This window comes from Microdochium trichocladiopsis (assembly GCF_020744255.1).
Source record: "Microdochium trichocladiopsis strain MPI-CAGE-CH-0230 chromosome Unknown B0I36scaffold_7, whole genome shotgun sequence".
NCBI classification, from domain to species: domain Eukaryota; kingdom Fungi; phylum Ascomycota; class Sordariomycetes; order Xylariales; family Microdochiaceae; genus Microdochium; species Microdochium trichocladiopsis.
This window is the reverse complement of record NW_025763550.1, coordinates 232,124-251,859: the sequence shown is the minus strand read 5'-3', so window position 1 is coordinate 251,859 and position 19,736 is coordinate 232,124. Positions and strand designations below refer to the sequence as shown.

Genomic DNA, 19,736 nt, shown 5'->3' with positions numbered 1-19,736 from the left:
TAATCTTATATTCTTCTCAATTTCCATATATGTACTCCTGACACATGCGCGGCGCGCGCACGCGTTCTTCTCAGCTAATGGCCGCCCTAATTTTGCATCAAACAGAGAGACAAAAAAGCTGGCCGGGTGGGTGGTGGGCTGGGGCGTGCCCATCAAGGTCCTCCTCCTCCTCCTTTCTACCTTCTACACAACCCCGTACACTTTCTACACTTCCCTGTACATGCCGGTTCGTCTTTTGTCTCTTCTTCCCCCGCTCCTTGCTTTGTTCACTAAAGAAGGATACATTCATCCCCACTGCACAAGGACCTTCTTCCTCCCCTTGTTCCCCTTCTTTCCTTTACCCGAGCCCTCTTCCTCGCCACCAGCACCACCGGCAGCACCCTCGGCGGCCGGGTCACCGCTCCCACTGCCGCCACCACCCCACGAGAAGGCGGGCTCGCGCGACGAGCCGCCGAAATCCCGGCGCACCGCGCCCCGGCCGTACCCGAAGATCGTGGTCGTCGGCTTGGGCGCCGCGGGCAGCGCAGGGAAGGCGTCCTCGCCTGCGCCGCCGCGGTTCGTGTTGCGCACTGGCGGTGGGCGACTGTATGATGTCGAGGATGGCTGTGAGAACGACGGCGACGACGACGAGCCGTTGTTGCTGTTGTTGCTGACGCCCCAGAGCGCGTTGGCCGTGGCGCGGGAAGCGGCGGCGGCATTGGCGTTAGACTTATTACCTGCCGACGGTAGGGATGGGAAAGCAGAAGTCGCGCTCGCGGGCGGTGGAGGCCGCGGTGCCGCAGTCGTGGGGATCAGGACGCCGGCCTGGCCCATGCTCGACCTGCGGGACTGTTGCGTGGAGCTCTTGAGCTTGAGCACGCGCGTCGTGTGGCGCTGGTTACTGGCGGCCGATCCGCCGGCCGAGGTCTGCGCCGGCGTGGAAGACGCGGCAGACGCCCAGCCGCTGTTGGACGTCGTGGCGCCGTGCATGCCGCCGAGCCCCGGCAGGGCCGGGTAGTCCTCGTTGATGGCGCGCCAGTCGCTCCATGCTTTCCGCAGGCCGTCGCCTTTGGCCTTGTCCTCGAACAGGTCGGCGACTTCCCGTACCAGCGTGCCCAGCGCGGAAGCGGAGGTGTCCGAGAATAACGAGAAGAAGGCATCGATCAGGGCAGTCCCGGTCTGCTTGCCTTGGCGGTAGGAGGAGATGTGGTTTCTGAAAGTGTTGAGCTTGTTCTGGTCGTTCTGCAGGAGATTCGCCGCGCGTTCGAGCACGGCACCGTGCCGGACCTGTCTGGCCCGGTCTTCTGGCGTCAGATTTGCTTCAGATATCGCGAGTCCTTCGAGAGCAGCAGTCGGAGGGCCAGCCGCCGCGGCAGCTCCCGCTGGAGCGGCATTGTTCCGTGCCGAGGCCGCTGCTGGCGTCGGGTTCGCGGACGAGAGCTGACCGCCAAATGTGCGAGTTGATACGGACTGGGAGGAGTGAATGGCCATCTGTCGCTGGAACGCCAGCTCATCACGCCGCAGTGGCTGCGCCGAGCTGGCTGGGATGGGCTCCGCATTAGGGTCCCTACCCCTGCGGCCATCTCGCCCAGCGTGCTCGCCGCCGCCACCATCTCTGTTGTCCCTTCCTCTGCCACGGCCTGCCCGGCCTCCCCGAGTAGGCTCCTGGTATGGCTGCCGGTAGTCGAAACCAGAGATATCTACGTGGCGCGCATCCCTCCTGACGTCCTTGCTCAGCGTGGTGCCGTGCTCTGCAAGCTGGTGCGCCTTGAGGTCCATCTCGGACCCAAAGACGACAAACTTCTTCTCGAGGCACTCGCGGTCGTAGCACAGGAAGTGGTCCTTCTTGAAGTGGTCCTCGAGCGAGTTGTAGTCGCGGTAGTAGTGCGGTTGCCGGGGATCCTGGCGGTCGCACAGGAAGCACCGCTCGTGCTTCTCACGACAATGCTCGTAGAGCTTGTCGGCATCGTAAAAGCGCGAGCCGCAAAAGGCGCACAACGGGTGGCCCTTGAAGCCGGTCTGGTCGATCGCTCCGGGCTTGTCGTCGCCGTGGCGCATGTGCTTCTCGAGCTCCTTGTCGGTGAAGAGCTCGTGCTCATGCGTAAAGACCTTTTTGTTGCGCGTGCACAGGTCGCACATCTTCTTGTTGTGTGTGGACCGGACATGCTTGTGTAGGTTTGGCCAGCCGAGGCCGGCGAAGTCGCAGGATTCCTCCGGGCAGTTGTAGCGGAGCAGCAGGACCGTGTCGCCCACGATGTCCTCCTTCGCATACCGAATGCCGATGTTATCGTCGGTGGTGGTGATATCCGCCTCGCTATAGTCTTCGTACCGCTTCGTGCCGTCATCGGTGAAAATGACAAAAGGTGCCAGTGTCTAGCACCATTTTTCAAGTTAGCATATGTTCTCCATGTACAACGTACGTGGCCACATCTGGCAGAGGACATACCCGACAATGCGCGCACTCCTTGCTCTTGTATAGCGCCCTCATCCGCAATGAGCAGATATGGCAGGTGCGGTGGTTACAGGGCGCGACAGACTGGTGAATGACAGGGCTGGCGCAAATGAAGCACACCTCGGCCTCTAGGTCGTCTTCGCCGTCGGCGGCGTCGGCAGCTACCGGGACTGTGACAGGTGCTTTCGGCAGGGAAGCCGGGTCTGCCGCAGATTGTCCCGCCGAAGCATCGCCGCCACTTTGTTGCTGCGACCTGGACCCTCCGCGTCCTCCTCTGCTGTTGTTGTTACTGCTGCTGTTGCCGGTGTTGCCGCCTCGGCCGCGGCCCCGTCCACCTCGGCCTCTAGCATTGGGTGGGCGGCCGCCGCCAGCTTGCGCTGAAAGAGCTTCCATTGAGAAGAGACGGTGCCGCCGATCGGAAGCGGGCAACTATGTTCGGGAAGATCTGGGCTCGTTTGGAATGCCGGAGAGGGTCGAGCAAGCTCTGCGCGAGCTATGAAAGGCAGGATCTGGTAACAATAGAAAGTGCTGGCTCAACCTCCTTTGGACGAGGTGTCGGGGCGCCAAAAGCGTTGACGTCAGTCAATACCAATTGGCACCGTTCGCTTCTTCAGGCCGTAGCGAGACGTGACCGTCCTTCGTTTTCTATGTTGTAGCGTCAGATCTGTCGGGGAGGTGCTCAGGAGTCTCCGCTATGACAACCTTGGGGATGTGGTACGAAGTGCGTCGTTGTTTGCCGGGGGGAAAGTGGGCGGGCGCAGTGGCAATGATGCGGTTGTGGCTCGTGAAATATTAAACTCATCTGGAGCTCCAGCTGATTTTTGGAGGGGCGGCTGGGCAAGCAAAGCCGTTGGAGGGCGTGGTGGGGTCCAGAGGCTTCTCTGGGCAATTTGTCACCACGCTACACCACACCCAAGGCACACTGGAGATGCACACTGGGCAAAAAGAGTGCTACATCGGTATCCCTCTCATTATGGCACCTCACCGTCACATGGCAATGGAAATGTCTTGCCGTGATTGCATTGTATTGACGACTAAGGCGCGCTCTCACCGGCTGACACGAGACTCGAGCACAGCCCAGAGACAAGGCATGGACCCTTGATCGGCGAACCGGTGGTGACTCCTTCCCGTTTCGTGGCGGCTGGTCTCGCCTCCACCATCCCCAGCCCGTGCGTAAGGTCTACTGGTACTCTTGTAGCCGGCTCCAGTTGCACAGCCTCGCAGCAATCTACCTTGTGGTACTTACGTAGTCAACATCCCAGGACTCCTGCATCTCGACACAATGAATCATAGTGTGTAGTGTCCAGTCGCAATGCTTGAGCATTCAGCCTTACTGAACTTGTGCCTGAAAACCAGCCGCCCGTCAACCTTGGGGACAACATCTCAAAGTGTACACCTTCACAAACAAACGGCGCATCAAGGCTTTCATTCCTACCTTAAGGTAGGCGGGATCATACCAAGATCTATCTTTACTTCTTATTGTCTTGAGTATGGACAGACAGTGCGCCATAAAAACTCCTAGAGCTCGCGCACGTATCTCGAGAGAACATCCTTGGACTAGTCTGTGCTTCGTAAAACACAAATCAGGTTACACGCTTGCGGTTGACATCCAGCTCTGAGCAAAAGGAACAGCGCCGACCAACCCGTTGGACCCCCCCAAAAGCATTCCCCACGGACACCATGACCCGCGCATGCTGCACCGAATATGACAAAGTCTTGATAATATGAAAAAACCCATATGTTGGAGCTGGAAAGTCCCGCCGCACCCCCTTCTCGGCTGTTTCGCGTGACCGCGCATGGTTTGATACAATAACTGCCAAGGTTGCTTTTACTACTCGGCTTCGACTGGGTAGAGGTGGCTGCCGATAAACTTGTTCATCTGAAACATGTTGATCTTGGCCTGTTTGAACACTGCATTCATCTTCTCGTCGCAGATGATCTGACGCTTATCCGCCGGGTCCTGTAGTGAGTTGGCACGTATGTGCTCCCACAGCTTGCTCACTACTTGGGGACGTGATAGCTTTGTCATCGTGATCCAGATCAGCTGTCAAGCATCGTAAAGAACCCAAAGCAACCAGGGCGTGCACTCACCTGTGTCTCGCCACAAAGCTCGGAAAGAGGCTCGCTAAGGTTGAAAGGCTTCTGGAAGCCACCGCCAGCCTTGCGCTTCGGTGGCGCGTCACTGCCGTCCACGTCGCTATCATCGTCAGGACCGACTCTCTTGGCGCTCTTCTTCCGCGGCGCCGCCTTCTTCTTGACAGGCTTGGACTTGGCGCCGCCGCCACGAGTAGCTCGTGACCGGGCATTTTCCTCGGCCTGTAGCATGGCCGCTAGCTTGGCATCTGCGTCTTCCGTGTCCACGCTCCTCTCCTTGCGCTGCTTCTTCTTGGGCGGCGCAAAGGACACCTTGATCTCGTCGCCGTCGGCATCGTCGTCGTGGCCATTGGCCTCGGGGGATGCTGCGTCGGGCTGCGCGTCGTTTGATGAGATGGCATCGAAGCGCTGTTCTATCAGGTCCTTGATGGCATGCTGGAGGTTTGATGACTCATTGTCAGCACATGTGTCGCACAGACTGCGTTTTCTTTGCAGAAAACAGAAGCAGTACCTTGTGGTCGCTCAGGTCCTTCCCGCCAAGCGCCGCTTCGAGGCCACTGCGGATCTTCTTGCGGGTCACCGTCTCGAGGTCGACAGTAGAGAGGATACCGTCAATGATCTGGGTGTAGTGTTTCTCATCTTCGGGGGATACTGGGGAAACCGCACAGTCAGCAGCGGCTCACGATGTTACCATGCCCTCATGGTAGCACGAAGGTCATGGCAGCCAGCCTGGAGAGCTGAGAGGGGGGCCTCACGTGGTTCAGACATGGCGATGCGCGGCCAAAGCAGAGAGTCGTGAAGAGCAAGGGAGCTTCAAGAGGGTCCGGGGGTTTGGTGGAAATTGCGCAACTGTCACAGCATATCGGCCTGCAAGGTGTAGCGTGGGTGTGGTATGCGGTGTGTTGCTTGCTCGACCTTGGGCGTGGTGCCAGTCGTGCAATTGAAGGTTGCGGCGCTAGACGTCGTTTGGCGAGTCGATGGACGGACACGGGACCCTTGTGCCGCTACCGAGGACCGGGGTCGGGGTGCTGTGGCGTAATGCTGGGAAGTGACGTGCCGGGTGAGAGGCTGCGTGGTGCGGGCCAGCACGCGTCGTAGCCGTGCGCGCTGCCTGGGTAATTGCGAGCAGGTGATACGGTAGTAAGCGCGACCAGTTTGAGCGAGACTGGGTGGATGGCGACGATGTGGGAGGGCGATGGGCGAGATGGCGTCGGGCAAGGCGGCTGGTGGTTGTGGTTGCTGCAATCACACGATGCGGAGGCGGAGGTTTGGAGATGGGGTTGCCCGAGTGACGTGACCGCGCCAGGTCACAATCGATAAGCACGCGCCTCACTCCCCCCGGGGAAGAGTCGTGGGAGCATTTGGCTCAGCGCCCGCCCCAGGCAGAAACGCCGCCCAGAGACGCCCAGAATAAAAAAAGAGGGGCCGGCAATTGCATGTTGCGCGCACCTCATGTAACCTTTCGTTTCCCCATCATGATCGACCACCGCGCGCGCATCGCTGCCACGGGCCAGCATCGACGCGGCACCGGCTGAGGCTTTTAATACCGCCTGGCCCGGGACCGCGACAGCCTCGTCCGCGGCGACAATTATAGAAACACCGCCAGGTCCTCCCCTCGCTGTAATATACCTACTCTCAGCATACCTTACCCTCGTGGCCGGCCAGTTGGTGGTAACCACCCACAGCAAGCCACCCCCAGCACCTTCTTAAAGCGGCCCGCCTATCCCCTCCAGCGCTGAGGCTGTCAGATTGCCATCACGATCGCCCCGGGGGTCCCCCCTGGTCGTTTCTCGACCGACCTCGTCGCTTCCGCTCTGCAGCTCCCAACACCACCGCCGTCTTCCTCGTGACTCTCTCCATGATCGTCAGCACCAAGCAACCGCACCAGCTGCAGGCCATGATGGCGTTGGAACCGCCCTGAAGGGAGAACCTGTCATCGTGCCACGTCCTCCCTTTTCTTGTCCATGCCGGTCGAGATGCACGGCCGATGACGTCGGCCCGCCGGTCGACTTCGTGATGGGCCAGGGGTCCCGAAACGTTGCATCTGACCCTCACCAACAGATGGGCTCGTGCCTGTACGGGCGCCCAAGCAGCCCATCACGCTGCCGCAACGGCCTCCACCCGCAAGCCACCGTGGGACTCCTCATATAAGCCCAGGGGCAGCAGTGCCCGAAGCTCGGGATGGCGTTCTTGTCGCTTGATCCTCCCGCCTGCTGCTGCTTCCACTGCTTCCCTTTCGTTTATATCGACCTCGTGTCTGCTGCTGCTGCTGGCTTCCGCTCGTTTCGCCCTCCCTCCTGCCACCCATGTCCCGGATCTCGCTCCAGCTGGTGTCGCCATGGGACCAATGGGATAGCATGGACAACTCTGGCCACCCGTATCTTGGCTCTTCGGATATCCCCTTTGTCTACCCTGGCCAGACAGCATATCAGCAGCCCTACCAGCCCTTTGGTGGTCGGCCACCACCACCACCGCCACCGTCGCATGCACTTACCCAGGCACACCTCCCAAGAACCTTTAGCACCCCGGGGACCTCCACGTGGGATACCCCCTCATATCCGACCCAGCAGGACCGGGACTACCGTGACCATAGCAACATCGATGTGCCTACTGAACTTATACCCGATGTGGCGCCGCCAGAGGTCCTCGAGTGGCGCTACAAGCTCTTTGACGTCGTCAACAACCCAACCACATTCCCCCAAGAGCAGTGGGATGCCCTGTGGATCTGGATAGACAACCTGTGGACTCCACGTCGCCGGTCGTACCTCAAGCAAGATGGCATCACTCACCGCGAGTGGAAGTGCCGCTACATGGCCAAGACGCCCCTGCCGAGCAAGAGCACGGGCAAGCGCAAGCGCGAGATCCGCAAAGGCTACGGCTGCAACGCCCGCCTGCTTGCCAACATTGACCACAACAACAGGCTCGTCCATGTCCGCGGCGCCACGGCTCACAACCACGGCTTCGAGGAGCTCGACGCCACCAAGCTCACGATAGGCGTCAAGGAGTGGGTGTTGCGGCACATACAGCTCGGCATGGAGCCTCGGGTCATCGATGCCCTCATCAGGGGCCGGGACAAGGACCACCCGACGGCGGCACGGCTCGCCCTCAACCAGGCCGGCGGCATGCGCCTCGACGAGCCCTCCATCCGCAACATTGCCCGCAAGTGGCGGTGGCCCGCCGACAAGTTCAACATGCGCCAGTCCGACCTCTTCCGCCAGCTGCAGCCGCAGCACAACACCTTCTCCTTCACCCTGCAGGACCCAGAGACGTTCCACCGCGACGTCTGCGAGCTCGCCGAGGCCGCCCACACCACCGACGAGCTCAACATGATGCTCAAGCAGCGCAAGGAGGAGCGCCTCGAGGAGCTCAACCGCAAGTTCGAGGCCACCGGCGCCAAGCTCGCCAGGAATCCGTACCTCGGCGGCGAGCCCAAACACTGGGACAACATGGCCCAGCTGTTCCGTGACAAGTCGTACGACGCGCTGGTGCGGTACTTTGCGACGCACGTGGATGATGATGGGGAGCTTGAGGGCGGCGGCGCCGGGCAGGATGACGATGAGGATGATGCAGCGGCTTCGAGTGACGACGAGGATTGAGATGTTGGTGGAGAGCGGGATGACTGTGCTATGTAGAAGGGATAGATTGGATAGATTGATACACCCGACGTTCTCATTGCCCCTGAGCCGTGGTGAGCACCGAATTATACCGTGAATCACCGCATACATGACATCAATGACCTTGATGCATTTCTTTAGAACGTCGCTTCAGCGCATGTTTTCAGCGCATCTCAGGGCGTCTTAGCGCTCTTCTAACCAGAGTCACTGCTGACTGTAGTGGCTGTAGTGCGTCCACACAACCCGAAGTCGAGAGCGGTTGGCCTCAAGGACTGCGCGTATCACCACGCCGTTGTGTCAGAACTCGGCGATAACAGCCAAGGTCTTTGACCAGGCCCCCCTTTTGTAGGTAGCGCAGCTTTCTGTGTGTTATCGAAGCAAAGCACGGCGGTCTTGAGCGTAACGTAAGAACATGCAGGCGTGAAGAGCCGCTGAACGAAATCACGAGCGAACAGTTTGCGATACGTGCTGCCGGGGAAGGTGGCCGATGGAGAAGCAAGAGACAATTCCATCCAAAGAGTTTTCCTGACTTGGTAGGATTCACGGGATGAGCCGGTGTTGGCCGCTCCGGTCTGCGGTTCAGGAAAGCATTAGGAACAACATTGCAGATCTTGATAGATGCGAGTCCAAGACAGTCTGTGGACTAAGATCATACCGGTATGACTGTTGAGTGAAAATGATCATGCTGACCGCAGCAGGAGGAGCTTTTCTAGTCTACATACGCTGTAAGTCTGGACCCTCAACAGGAACTGTTCGCCCTCTAAGAGTTGTCCGTGCCAAGTGTCCTTGTTGTCTAGAACCCCGCCATCCAGTATGAATCTCGCTTATCCTCTGCGAAGCCGCACAACAACAGCCAGTCCATGGCCTGCTGGCTGTCCATCGGCGGTTCTGGCTCGCGTTGCCATGCTGGCTGGCACAAGGCGTGGATCTCTGCAAACAGCTCGTCCTGGGACAGCTGTGACATTGATCCTGTCCCAGTCACGGTGAGCATGCCGTCTAGTGGCGAAGCGCCCTTGATGCTGTATCTCCGCGGTGTTTAACTCGCGGCGACGACGTAGCCGGGGAGACGAATCGACGCGTCCGGCCAAGGTAGAGTTTTGTTAAGATCCGCATCTCTCAACCTTGTTCGGTTATTCACTCTGGCGAAGAGAGATATTGTTGTCATATAGTATTAGTCGGCGTAGAAGACTGGTTGTCATTTTCGAGAGTGGTCAAGATCCCACTTGGACAACCTCTGAGCTTGCGCACCGGCGCGCATGCCGAATAGTGCAGCGCAACTTCGCACCAACAAGGAAAAAAGAAAAAGTCAATGTCCAACCAGTGAAAGATCACCACGCTGCTGTATTGCGCCGGGCGCAAACGCCGGCCCAGAGCTGAAGACTGCCCCGCGAGGCGCACTGCAGCAGCATGCCTACATGCAGGCTGTGTTGGCATTGTTGGCCCGTGTTCATGAGGGGGTTGATTGGCTGCCAGCGACACATGTTGTGTGTGTTGTGCGTACAACTGCCAGGCAGAAGCCGCCCGGGAAGCGATTCAGATTGCGGCTGAGGAAACAACAGGATGCGGATCCTTTTTGTTGCTGGAACTCAGACCAACAGCACAAAGAATGCTTCCCTACCATACTTTGCTGGGCTCGGCAAAGCACTTGATACCAGCTTGATTGCCCTGTTGCCAAGGCAAGGAAGCAAACACGCGAAACCTGTCAAGTCTTGAGGTGATCACGTCTTGTTGAACGGAGTTCCAAACACTAGGACACGAAAAAGAAGATTCAAAAGGAGGATTGACTGTATTGTTTACGATCGATATATGGTGCTGATTTCTCACACCTCAACCGACCGATTTCATCAAGGGCTGGCAGGCAGCCACCAACAACGTTCCACACATGGCCAGTTCCAGAGTTGGTGAGCCAACGAATCACCTTTATCAAGGAGCAAAATAAGTCGTTGTCTCCTCCTGAATGAACGACACGACCCATTCGCGGAACTCAGAGTCTACTTCAGCCCAAATGGGCCAAAACCACCCATCCAATCCTCGCATTGCACATCGCTGCACTTCCAATTGTCCATGTTGCTTGTTCCAAAGACTCATTGTGAGCGCAACCTGCCAATGTCATGGGAATCAGGATAGACCACTCAAAGACCAAAGTGTAGGGGGGATTTAAACGCGTAGTCCTCAAGCAGTAGTCAAGCCTGACATTGAGGAGGACAAATTCTCCTGGGGACTCCCGTGAGAAAGAGTAGGACCCAAGACTCGTGGTCGGAACAAGCATGAAGGAATTCCGCAAAGTATTAAACGACAGCTAAAGTTGGCTCTACCTCAATTATCACGGACAGACATGTCCTTAGCGAGTGTTTGGAAGACAAATCTACGCGGAAATCATCCTTGGATCTGTTCTTTCTATGGGTTTCAATGTTCTCTGACGCTCCGGGACGTGGAGGACCACGAGATCGTGACGAAAAAGCGGGCGAAGTGCCTCTGGGAATCTTGTTAACGGAACCCCCGAGGTACGGACCGCTTTCTGTCTCGGCGCGGTACCTGTACCCCTGATTGTCACTGTAAGTGGTCTTCACGGTCCAATGGACGATCATACATACTGCACCTGCATGTGACAGTTCAGAGGCCAGCCCGTGTGCCATGATTAAACCTCTAATTCAAAACTCTTTTCGGATAGCAATGAAGCAACATGTCATCCATGGTGGTTCAGGCCGAAAACCCACAGCGCAGACACATTCTACCCCCCCCCCCCGCGGATTTACTAGCAGACAAGTACCAATGTTCATCTAAGAATTAAACTCATCGATGTGCTTGCCTTCCAAGTTACACAAACCCAATGATCAGTCCTCTGCCCCAACGCAGACCGGTCGGTCAACCAGGCCAGCAAGCCCCCCAGACGAAACAGCCAGCCAGCAGCCCGTGCAGCTCTGCGCAGCCACGTCAATAACACACACTCAAGCCACGCCCGGCTCTCGCCCAGACTCGTGTGCAAAATGTGAACGCGTGGCCCATCTCGACGATCAATCGCCCTCATACTTTCGATAAGTTTCGTTCCTGAACCTTGTATTCTCCGACCGGTGGTCCGCGCCGCGACCACGTGCATTCTGGGCAATCTCATGCTTCTCCAAGCCTTATCTACATAGATGCTCCCCACCCTCGCCCCTGGTTCCGCACCACCCGACTATCCGGCCAGGCAGGCAGGCAGGCAGGCAGGCCGGGACTCACAAGCACGAGCCATGTTTTGAACTCATCCAAATGACGACTCATTGCACACGACGCTAGAGAGATATCCAATCATTGACTTGAGAAAGGCTCCCTTCAAAGCCCATGTCCTTTCTCCTTTCGTGGTTTTGTTTTTGCTTTTCTGGACAAACCATCCGGGAGCACGGGGCAGTATCAGCACCAGTACCAGCACTAACCAAAAGTCGAAGAAGGAAGGAAGAAAGGAAGAAAGGAGAATAAGAACAGGCATCAGTTACGGAAGATCCCTGCGCAAACTCGAAGCTTATTTTACCCCGGGGGAGTTTTCATTAAGCAAGAACAATCGAAAAGCCAAACTTTCGGATTCGGAGGTGCCGGACAAGATAAAAAATAAAACATGGGCAATAAACTCACAGGGAGACAAGCAAACTCATTCGATGATGACGGCTTTCTTTCTCTTCACCGACCTCCAACAAGCGTGGAAGTGCCTTCACCAATCACAGGGGGCTGATCCTGGCTGGCAGGTTAGTCAGGGGAGGCAGGGGGGAGGAGACACGGGACTGCGGGCCACCACCCACCACCATGCCATGCCAGGTTAATGCACAGGGCAGTCACAGATCTCACAGAGCCCTGTTGATTCTTCACGAGCCCGCGAGCCTGGAACATGGTTTCGCAGCTACAATGGTACACATACGCACACACACACAGAGCCCTGTATGCCTCCAAAGTGATGCCCTCCCCTGTCTGTAGAAACTACGCGTCCAACCAGAACAACTATTGAAAAAATATTGCTGTGTGACAAGGTCTACTCCACAGAGATCTGCAGCCTAGTTTTATTGCGCCAGCATCATGATTATGAGAATGATCATCATCCTCGCGTCACGGATGGATAGACTGACAGAGTAGGGGGCAAGCATGGAAGGATGTCCACATCACATAGGGCAAGTCTTGGCGGACACGTCCGGAGGAGAGAGTGCGCAAGCGAGGTCCGGGCAAGCGAGGTCCAGGCAAGCGAGATCAACTGCACACAGTACGATACACTCCCCCGGCCCTTGCTTCGTGTTGTCAAGGCCGTTCAGATTGCACGCAAGAGTGACAATATCCATCCTGCGTCTTCTTGTTTCGGGGTGGTCTGCAAGGGCTTCAGTACCAAAACCGTGGCTGGCTGAAGGTGCGTTGTCGCGTCGCCGCAGATTCCTCTCCAAACCACACAATCTCTGCTGCAAGAAGGTCGGGCGGGCATAAAATGACCAAGGCCCGTCGCTTACAAGCGAAAGTAACATTGGAAGTCGTGCCGGCGTCATAACATGAAGCCATCTCCGCATGAAGCCAGACCATCCGACCAAAGCGTCCAAGGAACGTCAAACATATAGATCGACCATGGCGGCGCCAGGGGTCGAGATGACAGGGTCTTTGGTTGGAGATGGTAGATGCAGCGAACTGTGGCAGATGAGACGCGGCATGGGGGTTTGTGTCGAGATGCCTGCCAGGCTGCAGGAGGCCAGCCCAGCCGTGCCGAGAAGTGCAGGCTCAAGGATGTTTGGATCTCTTCGCATGCCACATGGAGCAAATGACATCCTGGTCGTCCTTGAGGGCTTCTTCCTTTGATCCCTGTCGTGCCCAGGCTGCTGCCCCTGGGTCGCTGACTGGCTGACACGAGACGGCGAGGCTGCCACTGGCCACCCATCCAGATTTCTTCGGGGTAATGGCAGACCCTGTGTTTCTGTGGACGCCCAGCAGGGCCAGCAAGGCCAGGCCGTCCTGGAGACACACGGGCACAAACGCCATCCACTGCTCCCTGGAGGCGACCCTCAACACCCCGCAAAGTTGTGTGCTGCGGCGCAGCATCGTGACATCGGGCAGAGGTGAAACCAACCTACACTGCATGATTCCTCAGCAGCTGGCGTCTCGTTTTATCAGCAGGGGAATGGGTATTAGTGAGAACTTTACCGGCATCCCTGCCCATTCCCGTGGCCATGTCCTTGGGCCAAAGGATCGCGGCGAGGAAGTCGAAGTTACCTCGGATGCCACGCCATATCAGTTCATGCAAGTTGTTGACGACTGGTATCCCGATTCACTCACTGCCCACGCGAAAGGCATGCAGATGTCGAGTCGTTTTGCGTGATAGCAAGGCCTCCAGCCTGTCCCATCCAGATTGGTGAGGCCCGGTTCGACCCTGGTTGCGCATAATATACCGATACGGGCAGCTGGTGATGCTGGGTATGCTGGAACAAGTGCCTCGCTTGAAACTTTCCTGGCAATGGTGGTGCACGTCGTCGAAAACAGGCCCCCGACACCAGCCTGCAGACTGTGTGCGCATTTGGCCCTACAGGCACGACCATCGCAAGCGCCCAGTTGGACACACGTACCCAATCGCGTGGAAATGCACTACTCCGCATGCCTCGCTCGTGACTCAGCTGCTTCAGTGTCGGAGAAATTTCGAAAAACCGTTGGCACCAAGAAACAAACCTGCTCTTAGCCACGCCAGTGCGAGCAACTAGAAAAAGGGGTTGGTGGTCTTCGACGTGTTCCAGGAGGCGCCACTGAGCCCACAGGCGCGCCGAAAGCGGGCCTGTGGCGTCCAGCGTCACCAACACCATTGTGAATGCAATGGGCCAACGCAAAAACGAAGAGATCCAACGGCCTCCTGCAGATGGCCGTGCGGTGTCGTCCATCAAGCAGAACGCTCGGTGAGGTCTCGCGTCTTGCCGATCACCACTCTGGCCACCTGCGCAAATGTTTGTCTTTTAGCGTACATCGCGAAATGCTCTCCCCACGCAGGATCGTCCCAGCCCTACGTATTACACAGCCGCCAAGATGGACACGTGGAAATCTGATCAAAGGCCACCGGTCGAGAGAGCCGTCGGAAGACCTGATCGGCTGGCCTAACGGTCGGCCGGCGACTTTCAAGCGTCGACAGCTAGAGTTGGTGCAAAGCTTTGAAACCGATTTGCTTCGGACGCAACGGGCATCATGCGGGCGTGTATCCCCAAGCAGCTAGGCAGATCACTTGCTTAATTAGCGTTGGTGCGCCGATATGTCGGGCGTCGCGCAAGTGGAGGCAGGCCCGTTGGCCAGTCCAAGCATGAGATGAAGCTAGTTTGTCAACTCTTTCCTCCCATCATTCGGGCGTGGCTGTGTCATTTCAAAGTACTTTCGAAAGCTCTGTTCTTTGCAACAAGCCACCAGGCCACAGCAAGGCCGGCACACTGATGCCCGAAAAAGGGATCCGGGCTGTTTCTCACGGAGCACTCGACGACCGAGAAGCTATCGGGACTTTGTACATGCCACGAGAGGCAGCATGGGTCTTGGCGCAAGCCACAACTTGCCATTGGATTTAGCGTCAAACCGAGCGATGGCACCTGGGTTATCGCAACACTGTCACTCCATCCTCAACAGGCTAGGATCAATAGGTGATGCTGTGCCACAGCCAACTATCCACGCCATGACCTTAGTGTTCTGTAAACGACTGCTGTATAGCTCAAGTGGTTCAGGTCAGGAGCGAAAGCCTTTGAGATGTTGGCCGGGGCCGGAGTTGAAGGATGAAGGCGGTCCAGGCTTTTGGGTGGAGCTGGCTGGGTCTTCGTTGGAGAACCCGGTTCATGTTCCCTGACAGCTGAAAAGCAAAGTTTATTGAGCCGCAGGGGGCCCTGGGCCTCTTGCTCGTTGCAGAACGGAGACTGACCGAGGGGGGGCCAATGGCAACGCGTCCTGTGCGGGGTCCTTATCGATGATGCTCTCGGCTTGCAAATGTTGCATCAGAACCTCGAGTTGCCAAGGTAGGAGGATTGCCATGAGGCTAGCTTGGCTTTGGCCTTGGCCTTGTATGCACATTGGAGATGCTAAACGAGACCAGAAAGCGTGGGTGAAGAGAGTGTCTCTGTGGGGGGCCCTTGGGGTTTCCTCTCTACGTACTGAGTTCTGTACTTGTTTGTGACGGGGAGGACGAGCGGGTTGCCCGGTGCGTTGAGGCCATCAGCTGGCATGTGACGAGCGTAGAGCCGGGCTGGAAAGACCTGAGCTCAGAAGACATTGCTTCGAGGTGCTGTTTGGCGAGGAGCGCCCCGCTGTCCTTGCCTGGGTCCGAGTCGTTTGCGTGTCGGGCAGGCGGAGACAGAGGATCTCGGCTGCGCTGGATCTGCTGGGCTGATGTTACAGTGTATACTGAGTGACCAGCAGGCGGCGGCGGCGGCGGGGCGGGAAAGCAGCCTATCGCAAGACGACGTGGGAAGAAGGCCGGCGACCCCGAGGACAAGATGAGATCGCGCGCAGTTGGTGGCTGGCTGGCTAGCGCTGTCGGTGGTGGGGGACCATGTGGGCGGCGGCCGGGGTGCCTGCTCGAAGGCCTGGCGAAGATGCATGGAAGGCCACACGACACGACGGGGGCATGCGCGGAGTCGCGGAGTCGTGTGATATGAGGGGAGAGGGCGCAAGTGTCTCGAGGCCATTGCCAGGCCAGCCCTGAAGATGCTGATGCTGATGCTGATGATGGTTGCCCCGACTCAGCCAAAGGCAGGCACTGCAGGGTAACGTGGGCAGCACCACCTGGTGGGACAGGACGGAAGGAGCGCTGCACCGCACCAGACGCGCTGAGAGATCCAGAGGCAGGAGCTGCCCATGGGCGTGCATTGCGTCTGGTGGCACCAGATGCACGACACCGCCTTGCTTGCTTGCTTGCTTGCTTGCTTGCTCGCTTGGCTGCATCGTGGGCTTCAACTGCCGCCGCACGACCACATGGAGGGATAAGGTGTGCCTAGGTCCGCTCCGCCAGCATCACGCGCCATCTGCTGCTGCTGGGCCGCAATCGACAGGATGTCTCCGGCGCCGTCTCCGTTGTCCAGGCCGTCCCTGGTAAGCGCCATCATGTCCGGCGCCCTCCATCACCCAGATCGGAGCCCAGCCTGCTACGCCGCTGCAGGGCCGAGGATCCGCAGGGTATTCCACCACCTTGTTGCAGGCACGCAGCCTGCCCGGCACGGCACATCAGCTGCCCGCGGGCACCAACTAGTCCTTGCCCGCGCCAATAGGGCAGCTAATCTTGGCTGAATCTGCGACGCATCTCGTGCGGAGGCCCTTTTCCACGACTCACGAGTCAGCACCCATCGCCAGGTGGTCCTGCGTATTCATGCGCGCGGCATCGCTCGGTGAGCCCATCCATGGACGCTTCCAAGCCCGTGCGGCAACAGACTCTCAGGACTGCCCTGGCGGGCTCTGACGAGCCCTCGGCTTCCCACCAGGGTGCCCCGGTTCCTTGTCCCGGCCCCTGGGCCCTGGACAGGCTCCGTGGATCGTCTTGTCGTCGACTGCAACCTCAGTCCTCCGCCCAGCGGGGTCCTCCCCTGCAGCCGCCATCTCTTCGAGCCCAGTCTCTCGAGCACCATGTGGCTCCACGATCCCAAGTGTCATATGCACCACACCTTTATATCCGTTGCCGCCGGCCGCCCACCCACACGCAAGCCTTTCCCGCAGTCTTCTCACCTGGCGTTCCGCTTCCCGTCTTAGAGGAGGGCTCGTGTGCCCGCCCTGCTTGCTCGCCTGCTATCATATACCTGCTCGACCATCTGGCCGGCCGGCTCGCTCCAGCAACGACCCGTGTTGTTTCCCTTCTCTGCTTCGCCCTTCCCATGGTTCAGTCTTGTCCAGCAGCAGCAGCATCATGGCCTACCCTCCGTACAATGAGGAGGCCGGCTATGCCCCTCTACCCCCCGACAGTGACACGCTCGTCGGGCTCTCCCCGAGCCACCGGAGTGGCCTGACCGCCGTCGCCTTCTTCGGCACTCTGTCCTTTGTCACCTCGACGGTGCTCTTCCTCTTCCTCACCGTCAAGCTCATCCGATGGCGTTTTGCTCCACACCCTTCATCAGGGCCTTCGTTGGAGCAGAGGCGAGCCGAGGAGGACGCCAAGAACACCAACGACATCTCCCTGGGCCTCACAGCCAAGAACTTTGCAACTAAGCCGACCCAGAGCAATCCTCCACCAGCGCCCTCCACCCGGGGGCCTTACAGGCGGAAGGCGCCCAACCAGTTTTTGATTCTCGTCTACAACCTCCTCCTTGCCGACATGCACCAGGCCACCGCCTTCATGCTCAACATCACCTGGCTCAACCGCAACGAGATCGCGGTTGGGACGGATGCCTGCTGGGCCCAGGGCTTCTTTGTGTCTAACGGCGACTTGGCTGCCAGCTGTTTCATCACCGCCATTGCCTTCCACACGTACTTTTCCGTCGTCCGCGGTTACCGGCCACCTCACCGGGTCCTGTATGCCATGATTGGATTCCTGTGGGTGTTCGTGTACCTGATGGGGGGCCTTGGCGTGGCCATCACCAACAATGGCAAGGAAGCCGGTGGTCTTTATGTTCGTGCCGCTGCCTGGGTACGTCTGATCCTCATCTCTCCTCTACCTCCTCTTTCACCACCCACTGACCTGTGCTTTTTCTATTCTTGACAGTGCTGGATGAACGTAAAATACGAAAAGTACCGGTTGTGGCTGCACTACTTCTGGATCTTCGTCTCTCTCGCGTTGACCAGCTTGCTGTACACTCTCGTCTTCCTGTCCCTTCGCTCCAAGAAGCCAGCCACCTCGTCGAACAACAGGCAGGGTGACTCCCGAGGCGACAGCGGCATCGATGCAGCGGCAGCCGCTATGGCAGCCAGTGGACACCACCCTGCCTTCCTCGTGTACCCGATCATCTACGTCATCTGCACGGCGCCGCTTGCTTTTGGACGTATCGCCACCATGGCCGGTGCCAACGTCAGCGTCGAGTACTTCTGCCTGGCTGGATCTCTTATTGCGTCGAACGGATGGCTCGACGTGGTGCTGTTTTCGACGACGAGGAACTCCATCATTTTCAAGGCCAATGTCGACGCAGAGGAGGATGGCATCGAGACCTTTGCCTTCATGCGCACCCCCCACGGCCGCAGATACGGTAACATGGTCTGGGTCCAGGGAGGACTGAACGACGACACGAACCGGAGCGGCAACTCCAACGGCGGACGTGGCCAGCGCAAGAACGGCTCGTGGGGTTGGGAGGTCCTGGGCGAGCGCATGGGCTGGCGAGGCGCCGTCGGACGCTCTGCAAGCCGCAACAACGGGCGTGACCAGTGGGCAATGAGTCGTGGCAATATGAGCCAGGAGTCTCTGCGCACCGCCGGCGCTGACATGCCAGACGGCGGCGGCAACGGCATCATGCTCGACACTGTAACGACAGTCGTGGTCGAGATCGAGAGGAACATGAAGGAGAGGGAGCCCTCTGCCTTTTCCTATGAGAGCACCGACAAGGACGAGACGGCCCAGAAGGCACAGCCCTTGCGGATGTGAGCTACAAGTGCATTGCATCACTGAACCTTTCGGTTCATGTTTTCTCTTTTCACCATCATCATCACCCTGCATAGCGTTTGTTTGTTTCGCGGACACATGCACCGCTTTTCATCCGTGCTTGTTCACATCGATACCCATCATCATACTTGTCCTGTCAGCGCACTTGAAAGAGTACTGTCAGTGCATAATATATTCTTCTGGTCGAGACGAGTCGTGTTTAGAAACAATACCCAAGCAGTCGTTTCACCCCCGTCCCTGGCGGTACAGGATCCTGTTTCAACACCTACTTTCTCAACGATACAGCACGAGACAATGGAGCAAGGCACGTACGCACAAATAGATATATAGGTACATACATATAAACTCACATATGAATCAAATGATCAAAGTAATCACGAGTACATGCAATGTCCGCGATCAATATTGTCGCTTCGTAAGTGTGTACAGGACTGTCAAGCAGCTAGGCATGTCTGATAATCTACGTGGGCGGGCTCAAGTCACCGTCTCGCGCATGTTCCCGACATGACACTGGCTTGCTCGTATGTCGCCGCCACTTGGGCATTGTCCGTCACCGCCCGCTTAAAACGAAACGCCGTACTCGCGCAAGAGCGACAGGATCTAGGGTGCCCATCTCACAGCCCTCGTTCGCAGAACTGACTCGTAAAACAAGGTAGGCATCTGCTCCGCGGGCCATTAGCACCGTCACCATGTCTTCCCGATCTTTGGGGATTAAGCATGACGGAGCCGGGCATGGTCTTGGGTGGAACGGAGACGACGCTGCAGGGCCGGCCGAACACTTTGGTTTCACGTTTCAGGACCCTCGTCGAGGAGCGCAATCAGCGATTCGAGCTCGGCCAGTACATCAGTGGCAGCAAGTCTGCTGTCTCTCCTGGGCCAGCAGCAGTCCAGGACCGATCACGGGCGCCTCCCGCATGGACAGTCGTGTTTACAAGGCTTTGGCACTACATCTTGTTAATGCAGCATACGCTGTATGGGGTAAACCTAGCGAACTACTCATTTCTGCTGCATCGGCATGTGTATGGACAGCTTGTCTTTCTTTTTCTAAGAACAGCCTGTGCCCAAC

At 57.9% G+C, this 19,736-nt stretch overlaps 4 protein-coding genes across 4 annotated transcripts; 2 read left to right on the top strand and 2 right to left on the bottom strand.

Annotated features, from left to right (window-relative positions):
- Nucleotides 1–285: 285 nt before the first annotated feature.
- Nucleotides 286–2,824, bottom strand: B0I36DRAFT_364475 (uncharacterized protein; the record flags this gene model as incomplete). The annotated part of the gene is made up of 2 exons (XM_046158969.1): nt 286–2,352; nt 2,426–2,824. The coding sequence occupies 2 exons, from the start codon at nt 2,822–2,824 to the stop codon at nt 286–288; spliced, it is 2,466 nt and encodes an 821-aa protein (XP_046010038.1).
- Nucleotides 2,825–3,829: 1,005 nt separating this feature from the next.
- B0I36DRAFT_326718 (DEK C terminal domain-containing protein) lies at nt 3,830–5,784 on the bottom strand. The gene is made up of 4 exons (XM_046154367.1): nt 5,281–5,784; nt 5,037–5,176; nt 4,523–4,960; nt 3,830–4,451 (listed from the first exon to the last, which is right to left on the bottom strand). The coding sequence occupies exons 1-4, from the start codon at nt 5,291–5,293 to the stop codon at nt 4,263–4,265; spliced, it is 780 nt and encodes a 259-aa protein (XP_046010037.1). The 5' UTR covers nt 5,294–5,784; the 3' UTR covers nt 3,830–4,262.
- A 943-nt stretch (nt 5,785–6,727) lies between these two features.
- Nucleotides 6,728–8,213, top strand: B0I36DRAFT_136611 (uncharacterized protein). Its single transcript, XM_046148299.1, has one exon. The coding sequence runs from the start codon at nt 6,832–6,834 to the stop codon at nt 8,119–8,121; it is 1,290 nt and encodes a 429-aa protein (XP_046010036.1). The 5' UTR covers nt 6,728–6,831; the 3' UTR covers nt 8,122–8,213.
- Nucleotides 8,214–16,796: 8,583 nt separating this feature from the next.
- On the top strand, nt 16,797–19,050 carry B0I36DRAFT_423310 (G protein-coupled glucose receptor regulating Gpa2-domain-containing protein). Its single transcript, XM_046162251.1, has 2 exons — nt 16,797–17,707; nt 17,783–19,050. Exons 1-2 carry the CDS (start codon nt 16,991–16,993, stop codon nt 18,650–18,652), a joined length of 1,587 nt encoding a protein of 528 aa, XP_046010035.1. The 5' UTR covers nt 16,797–16,990; the 3' UTR covers nt 18,653–19,050.
- Nucleotides 19,051–19,736: the final 686 nt, after the last annotated feature.

Bases quoted from the DNA above. Each gene is read 5' to 3' on its own strand.
- B0I36DRAFT_326718 (XM_046154367.1), bottom strand. The intron at 4,961-5,036 runs GTACTGCTTCTG...TCAAACCTCCAG, and splicing joins AGGACCTGAGCGACCACAAG to CATGCCATCAAGGACCTGAT. The intron at 4,452-4,522 runs GTGAGTGCACGC...ACGATGACAAAG, and splicing joins AGCTTTGTGGCGAGACACAG to CTATCACGTCCCCAAGTAGT.
- B0I36DRAFT_136611 (XM_046148299.1), top strand. From the start codon at position 6,832: ATGTCCCGGATCTCGCTCCAGCTGGTGTCGCCATGGGACCAATGGGAT.
- B0I36DRAFT_423310 (XM_046162251.1), top strand. From the start codon at position 16,991: ATGGCCTACCCTCCGTACAATGAGGAGGCCGGCTATGCCCCTCTACCC. The intron at 17,708-17,782 runs GTACGTCTGATC...TATTCTTGACAG, and splicing joins ATGTTCGTGCCGCTGCCTGG to TGCTGGATGAACGTAAAATA.